Raw genomic sequence first — 23,261 nt, 5'->3', positions numbered from 1 at the left:
AGTTAATTTGTTCTTGTCTCAGAGGACGTGTGTAATAGTATAGAATGCCAGGCCGTTTTAAGCAGAGTCAGTTCTAGCAGACAGATGATTTTATGAGGGGCAGGGTGATCGGACTGAAAAGGGTAAATCAGCCCATATGGCAAATCTCAGCAGACAGACACCTAGACATGTCCACAGTGCACGGTCAGTGGCGACAATGTCTGGAACAAAGAAATGTGGCAAGTTCGGGGGGGTGCCTGTACAACCCAGTGACGTCAGCACACGTAGATTGATGCATACACAGACAAAAGATGGCACACCTGCAAGCCACTTCTATCTCCATTTTGCAGCATGTTCAAGAACACCCTGGATGTTCCCATATTGACCAGAACCATTTGCTGCCGATCGGTGGTCAGTGGCCTGCACTCGTGGTGTCCATTAAGAAAACTGCCACTGACCTCACATCATTGATGCCAATGTCTGCAGTGGTACCAGGCTCAAAGACGGCAGAATGGCACAGGGTCGTGTTCTCAGATGAGTAATGCTTCTGTTTCTCCAATGATAGATATGAGTTTAGTGTCGATGTGAAGACAGGTCCAATGTGGCAACAACTGTGGAACGCCACCACATGTTAACGCAACATCCTGGTTTGCGGCGCAATTGCGTATGATTCCAGATCACCTCTATTTTGTATTCAGGGCACTATGACAACCCAACAATATATGATCATCATCTGGAGTCATCATGTTAGACAGAGTTCCCTGAAACATTGTAACAATAACCTATTACCATGCCTTCCTCCAAATATTATACAGAAAAATATACAGCAACAGATTTAATCTAAGTGTGTCTAACTCAACCTGTATAACACTGCTGCATGCATTATTGGTGGTGGCAGATTTGTTACAAAAGTACAAATGAGAGGCATTAACAAGCATCCTACAGCTCAAACTCAGTTCTGCAGACTTTGTCCTGCTAGTTACACTACCTAATATTGAAAATGCAATATCAAGAAGGAGTGGCTCAACAATTATGCAAATTTCAGGGCAGACACACATCACAGAGTTATGCGAATGATGTGATATGAGCAGTTCTCCAGCACATATTGAAGAAGATATAAGGGCCCATATGGCAAATCTCAGCTGACAGACACCTAGACATGTCCACACTGCACCGTCTGTGGCGACGATGGCTGGAACAAAGAAATGTGGCAAGTTTTTGGGGGGTGCCTGTGCAACCCAGTGATGTCAGCACACGTGGATTGACGCATACGCAGACAAAAGGTGGCATACCTGCAAGCCACTTCTATCTCCATTTTGCAGCATGTTCAAGACACCCTGGATGTTCCCATATTGACCAGAACCATTTGCCGTCGTTTGGTGATCAGTGGCCTGCACTCGAGGTGTCCATTAAGAAAACTGCCACTGACCTCACATCATTGATGCCAACATCTGCAGTGGTACCAGGCTCAAAGACGGCAGAATGGCACAGGGTCGTGTTCTCAGATAAGTAACGCTTCTGTTTCTCCAATGATAGTCGCCGCAATATGAGCTTAGTGTCGATGTGAAGACAGGTCCAATGTGGCAAAAACTGTGGAATGCCCCACCACATGTTAACGCAACATCCTGGTTTGCGGCGCAATAGCGTATGATTCCAGATCACCACTATTTCGTATTCAGGGCACTATGACAACCCAACAATACATGATGATGTGCTGCGGCCAGTGACACTCCCCTACCTTCAGGGAGTGCCCATGTTCCTTTGTCAGCAGGATAATGTCCAACCACACATTGCTCACATCAGGAAATGTGCTGTGCAAGGTGACCTCACCCCCGCTTTCTCTTGATCTCTCAAAAATCGAACACATTTGGGATGTGATTGGATGCCATTTGCAGACCCTGCCACTGCTGCATTTAGAAGACGAACTGCGGAAAATAGTTCACAGGGAATGAAGAGCCATTCCTCAGGACACCGTCCATAGTCTCACTGACTCTGTACCTAAATGTGTTGCTTCGTGTATTGCCGTCTAAGGTGGCTCTACAACCTACTGAGCCAATTCTGTTCTCGTTCTGTATTTATGCATAATCATTTCGAAACAAAGATCACTAATATTCGTTGCTGTGTATCTCAGCCGAATTTCATTTCTTTCTGGTCACTCCTTCTTGATATTGCATTTTTAATGTCGGGTGATGTAACACAACACATATTCAGAATACTGATTTTCATCTTTGGAGGGTTAGTCTGTATTTGTTATACGGTAACGTAACAAAAATGATGCCATTTTCATCTTTGGAGGGTTAGTCTGCATTTGTTATATGGTAACATAACAAAAATGATGCCATAGCAGTTTATTTTTTTTTAAACCCTGTCTAATGTTAGTGATCTATCACTGTCTATTTATCTTTTGGGGCATTACAGCATCTTTTCATAGCCAGAAAGAAAATATTGAGCAAAATAGTTTAAGTGTGTTTAATAAAAATCAGCATGAAACATTTCAAATTGAGTGTAATAATAGATTTTGTTTAAGCTTTATTTTAAAGCAATATTATTTTTAAAAATACCTAAAGAATGAGAAGACCAGCCTTGTTGATTTTTCAGAGATTTTGATGGCATGTCAATTTTGGACTGTTGTCGTAACAATTCTTGTTCAACAAGAGCATAATCAGCAGCCCTCATAGGCTTATTTGCAATGGAATGAGAGCCTTTTTCACAAGGATCATCATTAGAACCTGGATAACAAAAAAAAAAAAAAAATAAATAAATAAATAAATAAATAAATAAATAAAATAAAATAAAATAAAATAAAATTACTCAAAATTTCAATAGAAATTTTTTGTATTATCGTTTTCTAACAGATTAAAAAAGCTGTGTTTTTCAAATGTCCAAAAATTTAAAACAACTTATCGTTCATTTCACAAATTTTCCCTAATATCAATAAATACAATTCCAAAATTAAACAAAATAAAATCACTCAAAAGATGCATTTCAAAAATGAACACAAAATTTGCAGGTTCGTTGGTTGAACAAATAATTAACAATATCTCAAAACATAAAATGTTAATTTAGATATATAATTGCAGGTTACAGCTAACCGAAGTTTCCCCATGCATTATATACACCAGCTGCTTGCATAGCCAGCTGTCTTAAATAGCTATTATAGAAAAGAGAAAATATAGAATAATGTTTATGAGTGCAATTTGTGTAATTTCCTGAGATAATCTAGAAATTAGTAATTGAATACAAATGAAAAACTGCATCAAAGTCAGTTTGTTAATCAGTAACAGACAGATTATAAGTGAAAGAAAAATGAAATATTTTACATTTTGCTCAATGGTAACCCTATTTAGAGATATGTGTGCATCACGGTGCTCATCCAATCAGCGATATTAATTGAAATCCCGAGGTGACGCTATCTTCTCATCAGGAGTGTTCTTAAGGACTTTAGGTAATATGACAGATTTATGAGTTTGGGCACCAACAAGTTAAAATAATTTATAATAAAGAAAGGATTTCGCCAAAATTTAGGACCAGGGATGCAATTTAGGTAGAAAATCGCAAACATAATTATTAAGCAATATGATTAGAATTCAATTTAATCAAGTGATTTAAAAATATCATTATATATATATATATATATTATGCTTTGCCAACTTTGAACTTTGAGGTTCAGATATTTGGACAGAAGACTATGTGCATTCAAAATTTGGTGCTTGCTATCAGTTTTCCCTCAAAGGATAGAATATACATATATTTTTCATTATTTAATAAATGAGATAGTAGATTAATAGCATATAAATTACAAAACTTTTATGATTCTCCACATCAAGATATTATATATAACAGATAGCCAAAAATTTTTTACTTTTGCTAAAAATGTAAATCACAGTATATAACTCATCATGTACATTCCTACATTCAGGGTTGCCACTCAAACAGGAGAATAAAATTCCCTGACTTTTCCAGGTTTTCCAGGTGTGTTTCAAGAAAATTCCTGTCTATCCGCGTAATATACGTTGGCTACGCTAAGAGGTAAATTATGGTATTACTTGTATTGTGTAGCAAATTCACTTAATTATTCAATAAATCCCAGAGGACATTTATTCTTAATTATTCTTGGTATACTTTGTTTGATAATTTTGTTTACTTTTCCACTTAAGAAACTTAATAAAATTTAAGATATATACATTGGATAACAAATGTATGTTTTATTTAATTATTACTCATGATCATCACCAGTTCAACACGAGGCTAATCCGGTCCTTATAAATCACAACGCAATGCTAAATAGTTAGGTTAGATTTTAGGTAAATTTAATTTGTGTGAGGTATGTTCTTAAAAATCACCTTAACACTTGAAAACACAAATATAATTATAATAGTTGTTGTTTTCTCCATTGAAGATTGAGATTAGAATCTTCCCAATCTGGAATAAAATAAGGCTTTTTTTGCAGACATTCTGCAACTAAACGAAAGAAAGAAATCTATTTTAATAAATTGAGGTATTATAATTTAGTTCCCAGCATACATAAGAAAAAAATATAGGCATTAAATTTCGTGATGGTATGTCATCATACTGCTAGAATTAATTTCAAGATTATGCCAGAGAAAATTTCCTGAAATTTAGAAATATTATTTACTAATAATTAATAAATTTAGAGGGAAGAAGCATCATTAAATTATATGAATAACATAAAAATAAAGATAATTACTTAAAAATTGAATTAGAATAATCAACGATATTTTAGCGAATATAGTTATATTACATGGTTAGCCTAGATGACAGATTACTATTTTTTATTTTACTGCAAAATGGCAAGGTATTTATTAAAAAGAAAAGTTTAAAAAGATTTTGCAGTAAAATTCTAGTATACGGTAAGGCTTTGGCACGATTTTGAAAACTGTCGCCAAGACCAAAATGACCCGTTTACTGCGCATCATCATCATGTCGCCAAATCCATACATGGAGATTATTTTAACCAAAAAACATCTATGCAAAGAATCTCTAATTCTTTGGTCTATGTAAAGAAGAAAATTTTCCATACAAGTAAAATGCTATTACGCCGCTAGAATGCGGAGGGAAAATTTGCCAAGGGATTTGGCGACGGAACCTGGCGGCCAGAATTTCCCTCTCCGCTATGTGTACCGGAAATTGAGAAATGTGTTAAGAAGAAATGTTCTTTGACAAAAAGAAAGCTACGAAAATCCGTTTTTAAATTATTGCGAAAAATCCAAGCGTAGTTCCCCCCCCCCTGAAAATTACTAACCTATGAATTAATTTACTTGCGCCAAAAAATATTTTCTTTTAATTTAGAGTTTAACTACTTGCGCTAAGACTAAACTTCACGGTTGCATAGACTCCAACCTTCAGCAAACCTTGTCAGTAGTCAACGAGCGAACGACATTTTTACAACTTTGAAAATGTGCGCGTAGCGTATGTTGTAATTAACCATTCATTAATTTTAAATTAATAATTAATTTTAATCAATTTTATTACATTTAAAATCCATATACATATAAAACTGAATAATTAAAAATATACCTTGTAAATTATATGCACATTTAATTAGAAATTTTCTTTTAACTCCTCAAGCATTCACTAATAAAAAGTACTTCAAATCACTACTAATCATAGAAAAAATCAGAAGCTATAAATCATATCTTTATTCTGGATATGATTTCTACAGGGAAATAAAATTTAAATAACCAAGAATGATACATATAAGTATTAAACAAAATACGCATAATTTATGAATGCAAAGATTTATATGTAGCATGCTTAGCAAGCTTAAGTTCTGATTTTGAGAATGTTTTTTTTATAACACAGTTCTTCATTTGCCTGCATATTTATTTTTTCAATCAAAACTGCTTCAAGAGTTTTAAGACCTAAATTTGGTCGAAATTCCGTCTGATTTTTTTTAACAATAGAAAAAATTCTTTCGCAAGCTGCATTTGAATGAGGTATTATTAAGACAGCAAGCATTACAGAAGGCAATACTTTATATTTAATACACCCATTCATATTTTTTAATTTGGCAATTTCTCCCCATGCTATATCAATACGCAAATCTACAATTTCTTTCAAATCATCTACTTGATACATGGAAAATTCAATTTCTACTTGATTAAGACATTTTTCATCAATAATGGATGGAAAAGTATTCATCAAGTAAAGAACAGATGAAAATGAGACTTCAGTTCTCAAATTGATGTCAGCAACTTCAGCATGTTTTAGAAATGGATCACTCAGTGGAAATTTATCAATTATATATGAACATGCAGTTACAAAAAAAAGCTCGCACAGAATTGAAAAATGATTTCACTTCACTTTCATTCAACTTGGCATTTTTTAAATATAGTCTTGTTTCCGCACCAATCACTAAATTTTCATTTTCTTTTTGTTTACTATACTTCTGAAATGGAATAGACGTTAGAGTAACATCTTCATTTTCTTTAGAAATTACTGATGGTTTTACGAATCTAACAAATAAATTCATTAAAAGTTCAAAAAGTTCTCTTCTCAATTTATGTATATAAGGAGCTTGTTGTTGCAAATTAATATTTACTGTTATAAACAAACAAAGGCAAAGTATTTTTCAAAAATAACAAGTACAATTTGGTGGTCGGTGACTGTAAAATTTTTTTAACACTGTTATCTGGTTTATCTCCAAAAAAATTTATCACAGCATCCCACTGTTCCAAAATCCTTGTTATAGATTCTAAAAGAGACAACCACCTCGTACTGCAATATTTCAAAATTTTATGAGATTTTGCATTCTGTCCCAAAATTTGTTGAGCAACTTTGAAGCTATGCTTCCGTTTCGAACTTTTCTCCAAGTAAAAATATATATCTATTATCAACATTTCAATTTCCGAGCCAATTAATTTTTCAGTAGCTTTTTTTGCAGCTATATGCAAGAGGTGGCATGGACAACCTCGGGTGATTATACTTGGTTGATGCATTTTGATAAATGATGCTACACCTTTAAACTTTCCAATCATATTACTAGCATTATCTGAAGAAAATGATAAGCAATTTTTCCATTCTAAACCTTTGTTTTTAAAGTTTTCATTTATACAATTAAAAATACCTTCTCCTGTATTATTTGTGCATTCTAAAATAGAAATCAATGAAGTAATTATCACTCCCTTTTCTTTACTGTAGTATGTTATAACCAATGGGTACAGTTTGTTATCATTGTTATCATTACTTCCATCAGTACTTAGAGAAAATGATGTACTGCACACTGATTTTATAATATCAGCAACAGTATTTTCTGCAAGCGTTTTCACAATAGCAGCAGTTTTGGTATGACCGCAGCTAAATTTTTTTGCTATGGCAGAATCCGGAAACATTGCTTTGAAAAGCTCTTTGGAATGATCCGAAACAGAAAGCGGTAGATTATGTTCAATTAAAAAATGAACAAAATAGCATTCGGCTTTTATAGGATCTGTTTCATCATCTTTTATTAAGAAATTTGTTATTTCTTTAGATTTTACGGTGCCAAGTTTTATATGCTTTCGAGAAAACACATGCCGTTTACAGTCATCTTTTCCGCCATGAGCAACTGAGAAGTCTTTGTTGCATACACTGCAGTGTGCGTGATTCACAGAAATTTCGGACGCTTTAATGCATGGAAATTCTGAAGAATATGAATCTTTAAACTTCTGCTTTGATAATTTTGGCTTCTTCGTTCGAGGCAGCATTATGATTAAAAATCTTTCACCTGATTCACAGTTCACAAGACACACGCTAAGCTCTCGCCGTAAACTACACAATGCAGCCGAATGCAGCCTAAACACGCATCAGCGAGGAACCTGGGAGACAGACAATTGGGTGGAACTATTGATAAGTCGTTAACGGTTGGAGTTACTGATCTACGATTGGCTAATTCTTCAAAACTAGGAACGCACTCAACACGTGATATATGATAAAACGAGTATTCAGCCAATCATCGGATGAATTAGTTGGTTCCGTTTTGCGTACTGGTTCTCCTGCTCTTGTTTCTGTAAAATCCGTAGTTTTTTCCATACTTTTCGTAGCTCGTAGTTTTTCATAAATTTCCGTAGAAACTACGGAGAATACGTAGTAGTTGGAGTCTATGCGGTTGCGGTGCCGTGCGCTACAATATAGCAAGTGGTAAAGTGTCTCATTTACGCCGCTCCGCATCTGCGAGTGCAATCCAGAACTGTAACTTGAGAAATAAACAATCTCGTTGTTAGGCGACGTGTGCACCATGTTATTTTCATTTTTGCGATAAATGCTTATCGACGTGGTGTTCACGTCGCTCACAGTTTGAAACAAAAACATCTCGACATGCGTGGCACGTCTTTTTAGCGCAAGTGGTTAAAGAAATTTTAAAGGATATTCATTTAATGAACTCTTGATAACGTGACCTTCGAACTTCGACACAGGTTTCCAGCTTTGGCGGCAGATATATCACGCATGCACAGCTGTTTCCCTCTATGATGGAACGGAGCCACGTCTGTTGCAGAGAGGTTTTCCTTCTTTACAATACATATTCTTTGATTCTAACCTCCATGGTACCATATACTAAGATTAAACCCATTTTGTTTTATACGAGAACAGGTACTTTCTTTAGTTCATGCACTGCACATGCGATTCTCGGGAATACTGGAAGCCAAAAGTTGCGGGAAACTTGCTTTCCCTTTCTAAAAGGCAATCAAATTGGAGCTGCGAAAATTGGCTCTATGCCAGCAGACACTCACGTGATAGGCAATTCGCCAAAAAAGTTATCTCTTCCGACGTCGGCGCAAAAATCGCTTTTTTTGGCGGGATCATTGTATGAACTTCCCTGACTTTTCCAGATTTTGACAAAAATACTTAAATTCCCTGACTTTTCCCTGAATTTTTTGGTCAATTTTCGAATTCCCTGACTTTTCCCGGTTCTCCCGGTTTTCCAGGTAGCGTGACAACCCTGTACATTTTGCATAAAAGTGCATTACAGTTGCATAATAAAAGCTGACTGTTATCATTAATATATCAAGACGTTATTTAACCTTTCGAAGACGGGATGAATAGAATCCTCTATTTGAAAAGAAGGGGTTGTCCACTTTAGTGGCCATGTCTTTTTCCCCCATTTTCCAGGCTGAAAAGTGGGGTGAAATGTCAAATTTGACGTCCCTAGGGTTTAAACCGCTTATCTCTTTCAAAGGTCTTCTTTTTACGACATAGATGCAGCCCTCTGAGAATCCATTAAACTACACACAAGAATCTTTGTTGCAAGTAGGAGGTGATTTCTTACAGGGGGGAAAGCATTCGGTTCAAGATTCCCCATCCTTTGGTAGCTTTTACTGCTACCAAAGCCCTGGCCTCATAAGGTTAATATATTACTATTAAAAATAATTTTAATACTTTTGAAAGATCTAAAGAAATATGTTACGCTACAAGTAAAAGAATAATGAATAAATGTACACAAAAAAATAATACCAACACTTTTTTATCTGTGAAGATTAGCACCAACAAGAAAACAGTATCATGTCTTCAAGTACCAAATTAAACATCTTTGCTCAGCAATGCTCAGAACAATCCCACTATAAGCATCCAGGTTCTGGCAACACAGCTTAGATGTTCATAGACTACAATTGTTTGTTCATGATCTCAAGTTCAGATATCCTCAAATAGTACTCCAAGATTAGAAAGTGATACATCCGCAGAAGTTACTAACCTTTTTATAAACAAGTATTAGATAATTCAGATTGCACAAGATTTTGGAGTGCTGTTACTCGTGATGAAAAATGGAAAATGAATGTGATACTTTGATTAATCCAAATACTAAGTATAACTGAAGTTGATACAGTCAAAAGTCGTTAATCCGGACCTCAAAGCTACAAACTTTCTGCGCATGCGTCATAGAATAATGCGTTTCACGCATGCGTATACGCGTGTGCACAATCGCATAATAAGTTTGCGCATGCGCGTTTAATGTATAATGGACGGTATAAGCTAAGTTAAAATTATCTAATTATCTATTTCAGTTAATGTTGCAGATTGTGTTGTTCCTTAATCTTCGAATTGGATCCGGCTTATTATTTTTTGTAGAGTGTTAGAGCAATTTTATAAAAGTAAGCTTGAACTTTCGATTATGTCAAATAGAATTTCCGATTCTGGAGCTGGCAAAGGATCTATCTACAAAGCGAAAGCATGTTTCGATGTCCATCAAACAAAAAGTGGAATTGCTGCAAAAAATGGCTAAAGGCATATCCTTTGTTTTCCTAACCATTCCGAAATCTGTTTATCAATTTCACGCTGCTCTGCAGGGGAGGGGGGAAACATCGTGGCGCGCAACGAACTGGAAGTTGATTTGTCAGCACTATCCTTATCTTCAGGGCAGATGTTTTTATTTTATTCGGCTTATAATTCCTTACTAAATGTAGTATTTCATCTCGATGTACTCCGTCTTTGATATGATTTAAATCAAATTCGTCATTATAAATATTACGAATACACATCAAATAGTTTTCTGGTTGCAATTTTCTAATTTCGACTATGCGTAATGCATGCTTTACGCATGCGCGCGTTGAAAAAAAATGTTTAATAAAGTACGCAAATATTAAGCTTTTTTTGTGTAAATTTTGATACCCTTTAGATCACAATTGCTCTTTATTTAACAAATTATGGTTTCATATTTTTAATTTTGTAATTTCTGCATGCCATTTACCAGATTTAAATTGATGATCTATAATCCGGAAAAACCGAAGTCCTGACGAGTCCGGATTAAAGACTTTTGACTGTAGTTAGCATTTCATTGTGTGAATATATGTCTGTGTTTAATGTATTGATTGACATTCAAAATTAAGAGAATATATACATTTAGTTAATTACGTTAGAACTGATAGGAAGATTTTAATGAAATCTAGAATGAACCTAGGTTGGCATAATAAAAAAAAATATAATAAATGAATAAAAATAATTAAAAAACTAGTCAAAAAATAAAGAAACTATAGTCACAATACATATGCAAGATCATACTGCATGCATCATAAGCTCATTGCCTTGAGAAGGTCTAAATCAGAGATTGCAAGATCGACCAAAACAAAAGCTTAGTAAGAATAGTTGCCTCTAAGAGTTATACAGCTACTACAGTGTTACCTCATATTGCAATGACACAGCTTGTGAATCCTTGTGTCAAATGTTTTGCTGCATAACAATGATGTTTTAGGTCCTGAAGGGGCATGAAGGAAGAATCACGAAAGAGAGATAAAGCAAACTGTATCTGCTCTTTTGAAAGCATTACAAATATGTTCTCCAGAGTTTGAGTCTGGATCAGCAAATCCATTTGGTTAACCCTTAGCCTGTCAAGTAATTTTCTGCGAAACCCTTTAAAACTGTTGCTAGTTTTAGACCGAACTTCCCGTAAAATGTCGTGAAAATAACCCTAAACCTCTGAAAATTGTCAAGCAGTTCTTTTGTTATTTCCCATCCCTCCCAGAATTTTACTTCAATGATTCCGCTAAGTGAGATTGATTACTAGATATTGTGCCGTAGATGTGAGCTGTCAAGAGATTTTCAAAAGACTAGACTCTTCGTGATGACCGTCTTAATGCCGCAGGGTACAGCTGCGAAACTTAAATTTCCTTCCCTTAAACAATCTTATCTCTTCTCTTCTCTACATATAATAAAAGAAAGAGTCTGTCTGTGTGTGTGTCTTTCGTTCGTGCTGTGCGTAAGCTAATAGATCCACGGCTACCAAATTTGGTACATAGGTGCATCTAGACAAGAGCCAGTGCACATCGAAGCGAATTTTTCGAAACTCGAATTATTTTTTTTTAATTTTACGTTTCGCGACAAAATCGCATCATTTTGAGACAATATGGGCTATAGGAAAGCGAGATTTTACTCTACACACTCCATTTTTACATCATCATGAAACGTAGGCACTTAGCTATTTTACGAACTTAAAAAAAATTTCGTGTTTCAATAAATCGATTAAATACGAATTTATTTAACAAAGGGAGCTTAACACCTTTTCAACGGGATTTTTTCTAAAAACGTCTATTTTTAAAAATGCACAGTTTATTTTTCTTTGATTTTTGGACATGTTAAAGTTTCATCCTTGCGACTGCTTTTACAAAAAGAATTTTGGAAAAATGATAATATTTTGTATGTTTAAAGAATTTTTTAAATGAAGCTTCTGAGTACACTTCTCACATCTTTAAAAATGTGATTTTGGCGACAATTTTCCTGTCTTGTTGCTGATAGATTTTTGATGAAATCGCATCATTTAGAATAGTTTCATTCTTTTGGAAATATGGGTTTGGCAACAATTTTTCATCGTATTTCTTATGTCACTGTTTTTAAGAGATTGGCATATTTCATTGTCATTTATATATATATATAATACAATTTTATTGATTTTTTTTTTTTTGGATAAAGTTGCTCTGCAGAGTCAAATTCTGAGCGGAATTTCATGTTTTTTGAGTTGCTTTCATGTTATTTTTTGCTTATTTCACTGTTTGTAAGATATTGAAAAGTTTTGCATGATTTTGTTTCTTCAACGAAATTGGTTGGTTAATTTTTTATTAGGATAATTAATATTTGTATTAAGGAATATAGCTTATTTCATTGTAATTTTTTCTCTTGAAAATATAAGCTAAAATATCATTAATTATACTTTGCTTTTCAGAATTTTTTGTTTTTTGTATTCTTTTATGTTATTTATTGCTCATTTCATTATTTTTAAGATACTGAAAAGTTTTGAGTGATTTTTTTAGGAAACAAAGTTCTTAACCTCTTTTATACCATTTGAGTTCTTAAGATTTTGCAAAGGGAAGTTGGTTAATTTATTTATTAGGATAATTATTATTTGTATTAAGGGATATTGTATTAATATTTGTATTAAGGGATATATTATTTCATTGTAATTTTGTTATACGTAATAACTTTTTTTTATGAAGTTGTTCTGCAGAGTAAAGTTCTACGCAGTTTTTAAATTTAACGTTTGGCATTTTCCCGCTACATTTAAAAGCCAGACGAAGGCTGGCAGCGAAGCTGTTAGTTTTCAAATAAATTCGTTTTAAAATTTACCCGTTTAAATTTTTAATTATTATGCATTTTTAACCTAAGTAACCTAAATCTGTATGTCACTGATTATCACAGGAATTTCAATGCAAACTGATTAAACTGTAATCACTAAAATTCTTTTCGGACAAATATCTGGTGCAACTTTCATTCCTTCTGAGATATTGCTGAAACATTTCCTATTATTTCCGATTTTCTGTATTTTTGTCATTAATTAAAAATCTTTAAAACTTTCAGTATTTTCCTATATTCTTCAACTGCATGCAAATAGTAATTATTTTAAATAATTTCTTTTCGCCTTAATTATTACACAGTTTTAAGAGTAATAAACGAAACATTTGGGTGTTAATTAAGGGTGATAATATTAATATTAAATTTCCATTTTACTTTTTTATATACATTCAAGATATTCAGAAAGCGAATTATAAGTTGAAACTGTTTTCAGTGTATCATAAATTTATTGATTCAAAGTAAAAATTCTTGTTTTCCTATCCAAGAAACACTAGTAAACCTTATCTGAAATAGGAAAGATGAGACATATCAATAACAAACAAAGCAATTAATTTGGAAGTCAAAGAACAAAAATCAGCGCTATATTTTCAAATTTTCACAGGACTAGTTTCAATGGTTTTACCGAACTATCATCCTCAGCTGCAAAAGCACAAATGAACGAGATAAGATATAATGAAAATTAGATTGTGAAAATTTGAAAATATAACGCTTATTTTTGTTGTTTTAATAATTAATTGAATTGATGTTTTGTTTGGCGTGTTATTGTGTCTTAATTCCAATTTAATGTTTGTTCGGCTTGTTGTTGTATCTTAATTAAACAAAGCAATGTTGTTACTCATTATCTTACAATATAATTTATTCAATATGGTATTTTTGTAAAGAAAGAGTGTTGCTGTACATTTGGTAAAGTATAAATAAGTATTGCATTTAATAATTATAAAAGTTATTAATTATTTAACAATTAATCATAAGAATATGAATAATTAAATATTTTTTCGGAAATATATTTTCTGGTGATATTTTTTTTTCTAGGGATTCCAGCATACATTTTTGAAGCATTATGCTCTAAATAAATGTCTTGTTTGAACACAGCATTTATTATTGACAAATCTCCAACCAAAGGAAATACCTTACTAGGGAGAATATTTAAACAAAAATTTTTATTAGAATAAATATTTTCGTTATTTTAATGCTACTAATAATATACAAACATTAATTAAAGTTCACTATAGTTGAGTCAATAAGATTGCTGGATGTTGGTAGTTTGTTGTTGGCAACCGAACAAGTTAGCTGCTTGTGGTCTTCATGATTTTCCCGATGCGTAACGTGAATTCAAGCCAATTTTATTTAGAAAATTACCCACGAAGGTGTTCTCTTAAAGCAGATAACCCATGACTTCTTAAAAACTGTAAAATAGAATCTGTGTATATTTTTTGTTATACGATAACACGAACAAAATGATTACCTATACAAAAACATATGATCAGCGCTGTTATTGCCTGCCGTTTATTTAAATGCATCCATAAAATTCCTCACAATTAATTTTCCTTTTTCAAAGAAAGTTTGATTTCAGTAAAATGTACTATTTACGATGTGTCATTTTATTTTGCTTGTTTTTTATGCAAATATTCAAATTCAGATAGATATTGCGTAAGTTCAGAAAGCCAACTAGTCTCCAAGCGGTAAGATAGCTGAGCACCGGTAAATTCTAGCGGCTGCATGGTAGGTTTAAGGGTTTTTCACAAGTATAATTATGAATTAACAGTTTGTTTCCCACAAAGAAAAAAACTACCATGAAGACTTCCTTTCCCTTAGACAAATAGGTCCTGTGTGCTTTATCATAATCCAAAATCTTAAGCGTAAAATCCTTTTATCGTAGCCGATGAAGACGATAAAATATTTTCTGTCTGATGTGTCAAGTTAGCATAATTGTATATTTCTAACGAAAATTATTTGGCTCATGTTACCCTATAATGAAAAAAAGATTGAAATCGGTTTTTAGCTTAAACAGTATTTTCATTATTAATTATATCATGAATTTTATCAATAGTATTCTTAGTATTAATTGCAGGCATGTATTCAAGAATATAATATACGCAAAGCTGTGTCTAATGATTACGGCTAATTTTTATATAAAATTTTATAGTATAAAAATTTAGGTTCGTAGGTGAGCCATATTTGAAAGAGTACATGTGCATTATAAAAAAAGAGAGAGAGAAATTTATGAATCAAAAAATTTACCACGAAGTAATATAAAAATGCATTACAACACAAAAGAGTACAATACTATTTCATGTTTTGTGGATATACTTGAAGACACAAACATGCTTTCAGCTGTATTCATTCATCAGAGAAAAACTTTTCATATGAAGCTATTTTTTTCAAATCTTTCACTATACAAGTAATACAAAAGCAGTATAGGAATTTCTTTTCTTAATATCTAACCAAAGAGCTGAAGGGACGTACAATGATTAACATACAATGGGTGCCTTGAATTATTTTGCTTTACATGCAGTTTCCTTATATATGTAAAACAAAATAAACTTTCACCCATTCCAAGATTTCAAGAACTCACAGAGAGAGAGAGAAATATCTATAACAAATTTTATTGCTGTCTGACTGATTGCTTCGGGAACAATAAGTCTTCCAACTCAAGCTTTCAAGCTTCAAGCTATTCAAATACGAACGCTTCTCAGCAAAGCCATTTGGATCGCATCTGCTTTGTTAAAGAAAACCTTTTGAGGGTAAAATCCTCCACTTCATCGGGTTTTTCAAACAAAGCAATCAGTGGTCCTGTTACTACCTGCTGACCAAGAGAAATTTCTCAGAAACTTTTGTTAAAAAAAAAAACGAGTTTTATATTTTTAAGAATTTCCAGTCTGACAGAAAGATTTTGTTATTTTTCATATATAGATGAAAAAGAAACTAATTTGTTTTTAATAAAGAAGAAAAAGAATTAATAAGCTTATTTAAATTGTTTTACACAGCACCGAGTAAGGAGACGAAATTTAATTTTCTTTATAAATATTTTTCTCAGACAATACTTTAGTGGTTTTCAAATTACGAGAACAGCATGTTAGTGCATGCATTTTCAAATCAGATTTATTTAATTAATGTATATGGATATGCCGAACAAGCACACTTTAGCTCATATAAACTGTATATTAGTACATACATAAAAATGAAATAAAATTTGAAAACAAGCAATTTAAAAACTACTGTATTGAAAAATTATTAAAAATTTGTTTTTACCTAATTCTTATTCCGTTATATACATTTACTTCAGTTTTGTTATATGCATTTACTTAATTTCATTTTCTTATATGCATTTACTTAATTTTATTTTGTTATATGCATCTGTTAGTCTTTTGGAAAAAATTTTAGATTATTTGAGTACGGCAAAGGAAACGAGATCTAACAGCTGAAGGCAATGGATGTCCCCATGGACGACTTTCTAAGTAAAACGTACTCATGTTCATGTTACACATAGGGGAAAAATCACAAAACTCATCCATGCAACCAGTTCGTTTGTTTGGGTTCGAATATGAGTTGAACTAGCGGTAATCAGAAATCTTAGCCAGAAGGCCATTGATTGACAGATTTGGAAACCTAATAAATAGTATTTAATATATATAATATTATTACACGAATCGGATTTATATAAACCAAATAAAATTCTAATATCGAACACAACTAAATCTCGATATAAGTTACACTGATAAAATGATGTGTAATAACACTGATAAATTCAAATACTAAACGGAATATACGTTAATTTTACATACATAAGTTTTTGCAATATATTTCGCTGGGAATGTCTGGCCGCAAAATCCTAATTATATATACCCTTATTTTAAGGTTATCACATATCTGATGGTTTGACTTTTACCTCAAAACGCAAAGAATCCACAAAATTAAATAAAATTAATAACTTTATTTCCCTGTTGAAAATTCTCTGGATCTTTTCAAATATAAAAGCAAACGCGCCCAACAGTTTGTTTTAAATAAATATATGCAGGAACGAGAAGATGCGTTTTTGACAGCAACTCGTTTCGAAAATCGAAAATTTTTCTAAATGTAAGAGATTTGTCGCTTAAATTAATTTTTCATTAAACAAAAAACAAAATGGAATCGCATATTATTAGAAGAATTTTATTGATAATTCAGATTCTGAAAACAAGAACATTGTTGTTATAAAAAAACAAAGAAAAATAAACAACATATTTCATTCAACGGGGGCCAACTTTGGCACATGCACTTTTCAACAGAAAAATATTTGAAGCATGTTATGGATAATGGTTTATTTGATTATGGCAAAGTACTTGATGGTTATTTGCCTAAGGTGAAGGATGCCTTCGTTCGAGGACTGCCTAACGGAAATTGGCTTGAATACATGTTACACATATGGAAAACTAAGAATATCATCCTGGCAACCAGCCTGTTTGCCGGGATTCGAACCCCGGACAGAACCACCAGTTGTTCCGTTAGACTCCGCTCAGTCGCTGGTGGGCTGTCCGATAATGGAAAAGCTCAAAATTTCATATTAGAGGAAAAGTGGTAGCATAGTATAATTCGAAGTTATTGCCATTTCAGTAATGTGAAGAGATTTCAAGAATGTTTAATTATTTTATTTAGCTTATGACAAACTAAATAAAATAATTAAACATTCTTGAAATCGCTTCTCTTAACATACTGGTAGTTTGACCTGCATTCAAACCCTTGTGAACAGGCTGATTGCATGGGCGTTTTTATGGTTTTAGCTTTCTGTAGTACGAGATTGTTTCCCTTAGAAAATCTGTCACGAAAGCATACTTCCCCTTAGGCAGATCGCCTTCACGTGCTTATTAATCTAACTAGCCAAACCAAACACAACCGAGCGAGAACTCGTAGTCAAGGCACGTCATCATGAAAAGCTAACTGAAATTGGCTCATATTCACATTAAACATGGGCAGCAAAAATTCACGAAAACTGGTATGCAGGCAATCATTCGTCAGGATTTTAACCCGCTTCAAACTATTAGTATTCAACGATTTTACCGCTACTTCGCTGGCGGCCTTTTGTAGTATCTATAAGAAAAGTAATCGCAAAGACACAATCATTGCATACCGACGGATGAATTAAGTTCGGAATTTAAAGAATAACTTTCATTCGTGCTATTGCTGTTAGCAATGACACTTGGACAGATGTTAATTTATTTTAAATTCTTTTAATGTAATTAATTTAATTCCTTAGGTAATTGTTCTTCTGACTGTAATTTTTTGTGCGGAATATATCTAACCTTCCGTACGCTGTTTTAATTAATTTACACTCCATTAATTTTAAGAGATTTTATATCGATAGATTTCTTTCCAAAAATGTTTCAAGAAATACATATTTTTTTCTTTAGATATTAAAACATTTTGGATTTAAAATCTTAATAATAAAATTTTTAAAACAAATATTCCTAGAAATTCCTTCGGCGTATTCATTTATTCTATTTAATTGAAGTTTCGAGTAGAATATCTTCCTTTCAACATTAATATAATTTTTATATGTCAGTTCGCCAATATCTACGCAGCACAGTGCCACACATACGATTTCAATATAAAAAAAAAGTAATAAGCTAATTTTTAAATTTTTTTACACAAAACCAAGTAGGGAGATAAAATTTTATTTTCTTAATATATATTTTTTCTTTTTGAGTAAATTTTTTCAAGTTACGAAAATCTCACCTACATGTATTTTCATCTCGTTTCATCATGTATTCTCGATATAACACAGAATAACACTGTGAAAGGAGAGTGTGCTAGTAAGAACATGCACTTCTGACAGCAGCTCATGTCTATAATGGTAAAATTTTTCTGAACATAAGAAATTTGTTGCTTAAATTCATTTTTTTTCATTAAACAAAAAACCAAATAGGTTTCATTAAACAAAAAACACATTATTAAAAGTGTTTTATTCACATTCTGAAAATGAGAATATTGCAAAGAAAGCAACGAAAAAAAAAAAAAAAAGGAACAGCATATTTCACTTAACGGGAGCCAACTTTGACGCAAAAACTCTTAAACACAAAATATTTTAAGCATGTTATGTAGTAATCGTTTGGTTTTTTTGACTGTTGCAAAGCACTCGAGGGTTATTTTACATAAGGGGAAGGATGCCTTTCTGGAGGGCTTTTTAAAGGAAACCGGCTTATGTACACGTGACACATGAGAAAAACACGGGAGCATCCATGCAGATTTCTTTCACGGGATTCGAACCCCGGACAGAACTAGTGGTGTTCCGTTGTGGGCTACCTTTGGTAACGGAAAAGAGCAAAACCTCATAATGGACACAAAATGATGGCCTGTATAATACGAAATTATTGCCATTTCAATAGCATAAAGTGACTTTCGCGATATTGTATTTTATTTTATTTAGCTCACGATAAAATACACGAGGACTATTAATATAATTATAGTTTGACCCGGATTGAAACCCCTGTGACTGGCTCACCACATGGGCGTTTTCGTGAAATTACCTATATGTAACACAGGTACAAAATAGTTTTCCTTCGACAGTCTTTCATGAAACATACCTTCTTTAGACAGATCGCCATTTGTGTGTTTTATCATAATCTAACAAACCAAACTAAACCTAATCCCAAGCAAGGACTAGTACTCCGAGGAGATCTTCGTGAAGGACCTTTTTAAATGAGATTGGCTTATTAGGCAGCAAAAATCCACGAAAACTGTCAGGTAGGCAGCCCATTCACCGGGATTTAAACTCGCTTCAAACTGTCAATTTCTACTAGGTTGCTGCAGGCTTTTCTTGAATCTTTATCAAAAATCTTTGCAAAGTAATCGCGAACACACAGTTATTGGTTTTTCATTTGATTTGGTTTTATGTGATTACGACAAAGCCTCGAGGGCTATCTGCCTAAGAGGAGGGATGCCTTAGTGGAGAACTTTGTAATGAACACTGGTTCGTATACATGTTACACTTGGCAAAAACCATGAAAGCACCCATGCAGCCAGCCCGTTTGCGGGATTCGAACCTCAGACCGAACTACAGCGACTTTACCACTCGGCAGCTAGTGGGCCGAAATTATTGAGTACCAAAGGATTAATTAAGTTATGAACTTAATAACTTTCATTTGTAGTGCTGCTATCAGTATTGACATTTGGAGAGGTTTTTTTTCTAACGAAATTTTTTTAATGTAATTAATTTAATTCGTTAGCTAATTGTTCCTCTGACTAATTTTTTGTGCGCAGTATATGTAACCGTTTCATACACTAACTGTTTTACTTAACTTACACTCCGTTAATTTTATGCGATTTTATACCAGTAAACTTCTTTCCAAAAAACGCTTACTTTTTTCCCTAGATTTTAAAACTATTTTGTATTTCAAATCTTAATAATAAAATTTTAAAAACAAATATATCTAGAAATTCTTTCAGCATATGAATTTATTCGATTTAATTGAAGTTTTCGAGTAGAATATCTTCCTTTCGACATCCAAGAAATTTTTATATGTCAGTTCGTGTTTACAAGGAACACACAGCCACATATTCGAATACAAAAATCAGGCATACTGAAAGCACATTTTTAACATTTCAAAATGTAAAAAGGAAAAATATACCATTAGAAACACCCGCACTTGAAATACGAGAGCAAATGAGATAGGTGTTTGCAACATTTTATATTTTATTCTGTTCTTGATGTTGTAGTCAACTTTTAATATATTGTATAATATATGGTTTATTAAAAAGTACGTCTTACGTTACAATTGTTACTTTTTCCTGTTTCTTCTAAATTTTGGTAATGTATTATAACAACGAGCGATTCTGTTTAACTTTCATTTGTATAAATAACCACAAGGCAAACTGTTGTAAAACGATTTATCTTCATTCACAAGCTTGCAGTCATTGGAAAGATAATGCACACATGACAATGATTCTTCATTCTCAGGACCCATCCATAAAGTGTTCTTTTCAAACAGACTTCACACCCTATTAAGACCTTTGTGTCAACTGACAGGCAACTTCAGAAAGAAAGGTAGGGGAAGGAAGACCAAATCGCAGCATCTAAACATATCTTAAGCAATCTTCACGAAATTCGGGCTTCATGTATACATGTCTTAAGCATTTTTCGTGCGATTTGAAATTCGTGTAAAGACGTCTTAAGCATTTTTAAAGGAAACTCCAAAAATGTTTAAACACGTCTTAAGCAGTTAAAGGGTTAATATCCTCACTTTGCCAAAAATCATTTACCAGATTAGTCCTACGTTGACAAGCATTATTCATAAAAATTAACTGAACCACACCTGAAGGGAAAAAATAAAGCTCTTATGATTTCTGTTTGCATTCAACTTCTTTTTGCGCATAAGAAAGTGTGTTTAACACTGTGCAGAAAACATTAACTTTAGACCAGGCATTAATGATATAGTTTTACAGATAAGTCTCAATTCAGCTAATCCATTTATTCTTGATACACTTTCATCTGAAGAGAACCAGGAACTCCCTACCCATTCTCATACATTGAGAAAAAAACCAGTATTGTGGTGGAAACTTAATAGTCTGGGCAGGCACCATGGATGGATAGGTGGAAAGAATATTCATGGTCTTTGGCAAAGGTTCTGTGACTGCTGGGAAGAGATTTTAGAGACTTGTGTTTGTCATTTGAGGGTAAAAGAATTTTTTTTTTTTTTTAAATGGATAAAAATGCTTAATGAAGTATTAAAAAGCTCATGAAGTTAAAATGATGTTGGAAACAAAATAAAATGTTCTGTGTTGATAGACTAATACCATGTTTAAAATATTAGTAAAATGAGCTCTTACAGATGACTCATCTTCTCTGTCAGCTGAAACTGAAATGAAGTAGGTTGAAAAGGAAGGTCTATGTTGCAACATGGGCGATTGGCAATTTCTAATAGGTGGAAAGAATATTCATGGTCTTTGGCAAAGGTTCTGTGACTGCTGGGAAGAGATTTTAGAGACTTGTGTTTGTCATTTGAGGGTAAAAGATTTTTTTTTTTTTTTTTTTTTTTTTTTTTTTTTAAATGGATAAAAATGCTTAATGAAGTATTAAAAAGCTCATGAAGTTAAAATGATGTTGGAAACAAAATAAAATGTTCTGTGTTGATAGACTAATACCATGTTTAAAATATTAGTAAAATGAGCTCTTGTAGATGACTCATCTTCTCTGTCAGCTGAAACTGAAATGAAGTAGGTTGAAAAGGAAGGTCTATGTTGCAACATGGGCGATTGGCAATTTCTAATGCTTTTCTGGTTTTTTAAAGCTGCTTTACACAGTGGTTTGTTAACTGTCCATTGAACTAACTGATAGAAGTTGGTTTTTCAGCTCAACAATATATGAAGTGCATTGAAAATAGGAAACCAGTCATGCAACCAATTGTGGAAAAAAAGACCTCCTGCCCCCTGTAGTTTTTTTACACATCTAAAAATATGTAGTTTACCAATAAATATTTCCATTCAGTGGCTTTTTTTATAATATTTTTACTAAGCATCCAAAATTTAGAATTTTCCAGAAAAAAAAACTGCTTACCCTCAATTTATGGCGAGTTATGTATAGTTAGCACTTTACAAGGAAGAAATAACTGAAAAAATCATGAAGACACTAATGCTCATTTTCACACTTGTTGTACAGTTAAAAATGGTGAACGTTTTAGAGGGGAAAAGTAATGAAGGAATGATATTACATGGTCTAAAAAAGCATAAAAATCAAATATGTTAAACATTACAAATATCACAAAAAATTACTCACTCTTTTCCAACTAATTTTAAATAAATAATAAAAAAAAAATAAACTAACCTTTTATAAGGAAAAAAGAATTGATAACACCATGAACAATTTCACAATCAAAACAATTTAAAACATAAACAATATCATGTATTAAAAATACGATAAGTTTGCCAATTCTTTTGACTAACTTACTGATACTGGTGACTGACCAAAATAGCCACCTTAACAAGGAAGCACCCAAATTTCATTAAAGCATATCTATCAGCTCTGGAAGTAATTGATTAAATGTGAAATTTCTATTAGTTTTAAACACATATGTAACACACACAGAGTACCTAGTAATCTCACTGCATATAGATAAGTTTCTAGATAAAACAACTATCAAAATGAATAATAATAAAACTGTAATAGATCTTAATTACAATTCTATATATGAAACAAACAAGAAAAAGTTTTATATGCTTGTAGCACATCCATACAATGGAGATAAATAGCATAAATTTAT

At 32.8% G+C, this 23,261-nt stretch overlaps 1 protein-coding gene across 4 annotated transcripts in view; it reads right to left on the bottom strand.

The window, feature by feature from the left end:
- The window catches only part of Atg2 (Autophagy-related 2), a 286,485-nt gene that overhangs the window by 199,731 nt on the left and 63,493 nt on the right, over window positions 1-23,261 (bottom strand). For all 4 annotated transcript variants that reach the window (XR_015039434.1, XM_085810699.1, XM_085810697.1 and 1 more), the window contains exon 8: window positions 2,541-2,708. Coding sequence is in view for 3 of the 4 variants with exons in the window: in XM_085810699.1 (XP_085666825.1) it covers window positions 2,541-2,708 (168 nt within the window). In the remaining variant the exon portion in view is untranslated. The remainder of the gene's footprint in view (window positions 1-2,540; window positions 2,709-23,261) is intronic.

This window comes from Stegodyphus dumicola, chromosome 2 (genome assembly GCF_044657685.1).
Source record: "Stegodyphus dumicola isolate Sdum_Otavi_A_Nest chromosome 2, ASM4465768v1".
In the NCBI taxonomy this organism is placed as follows: Eukaryota; Metazoa; Arthropoda; class Arachnida; order Araneae; family Eresidae; genus Stegodyphus; species Stegodyphus dumicola.
This window is presented reverse-complemented; position numbering and strand designations above follow the sequence as displayed.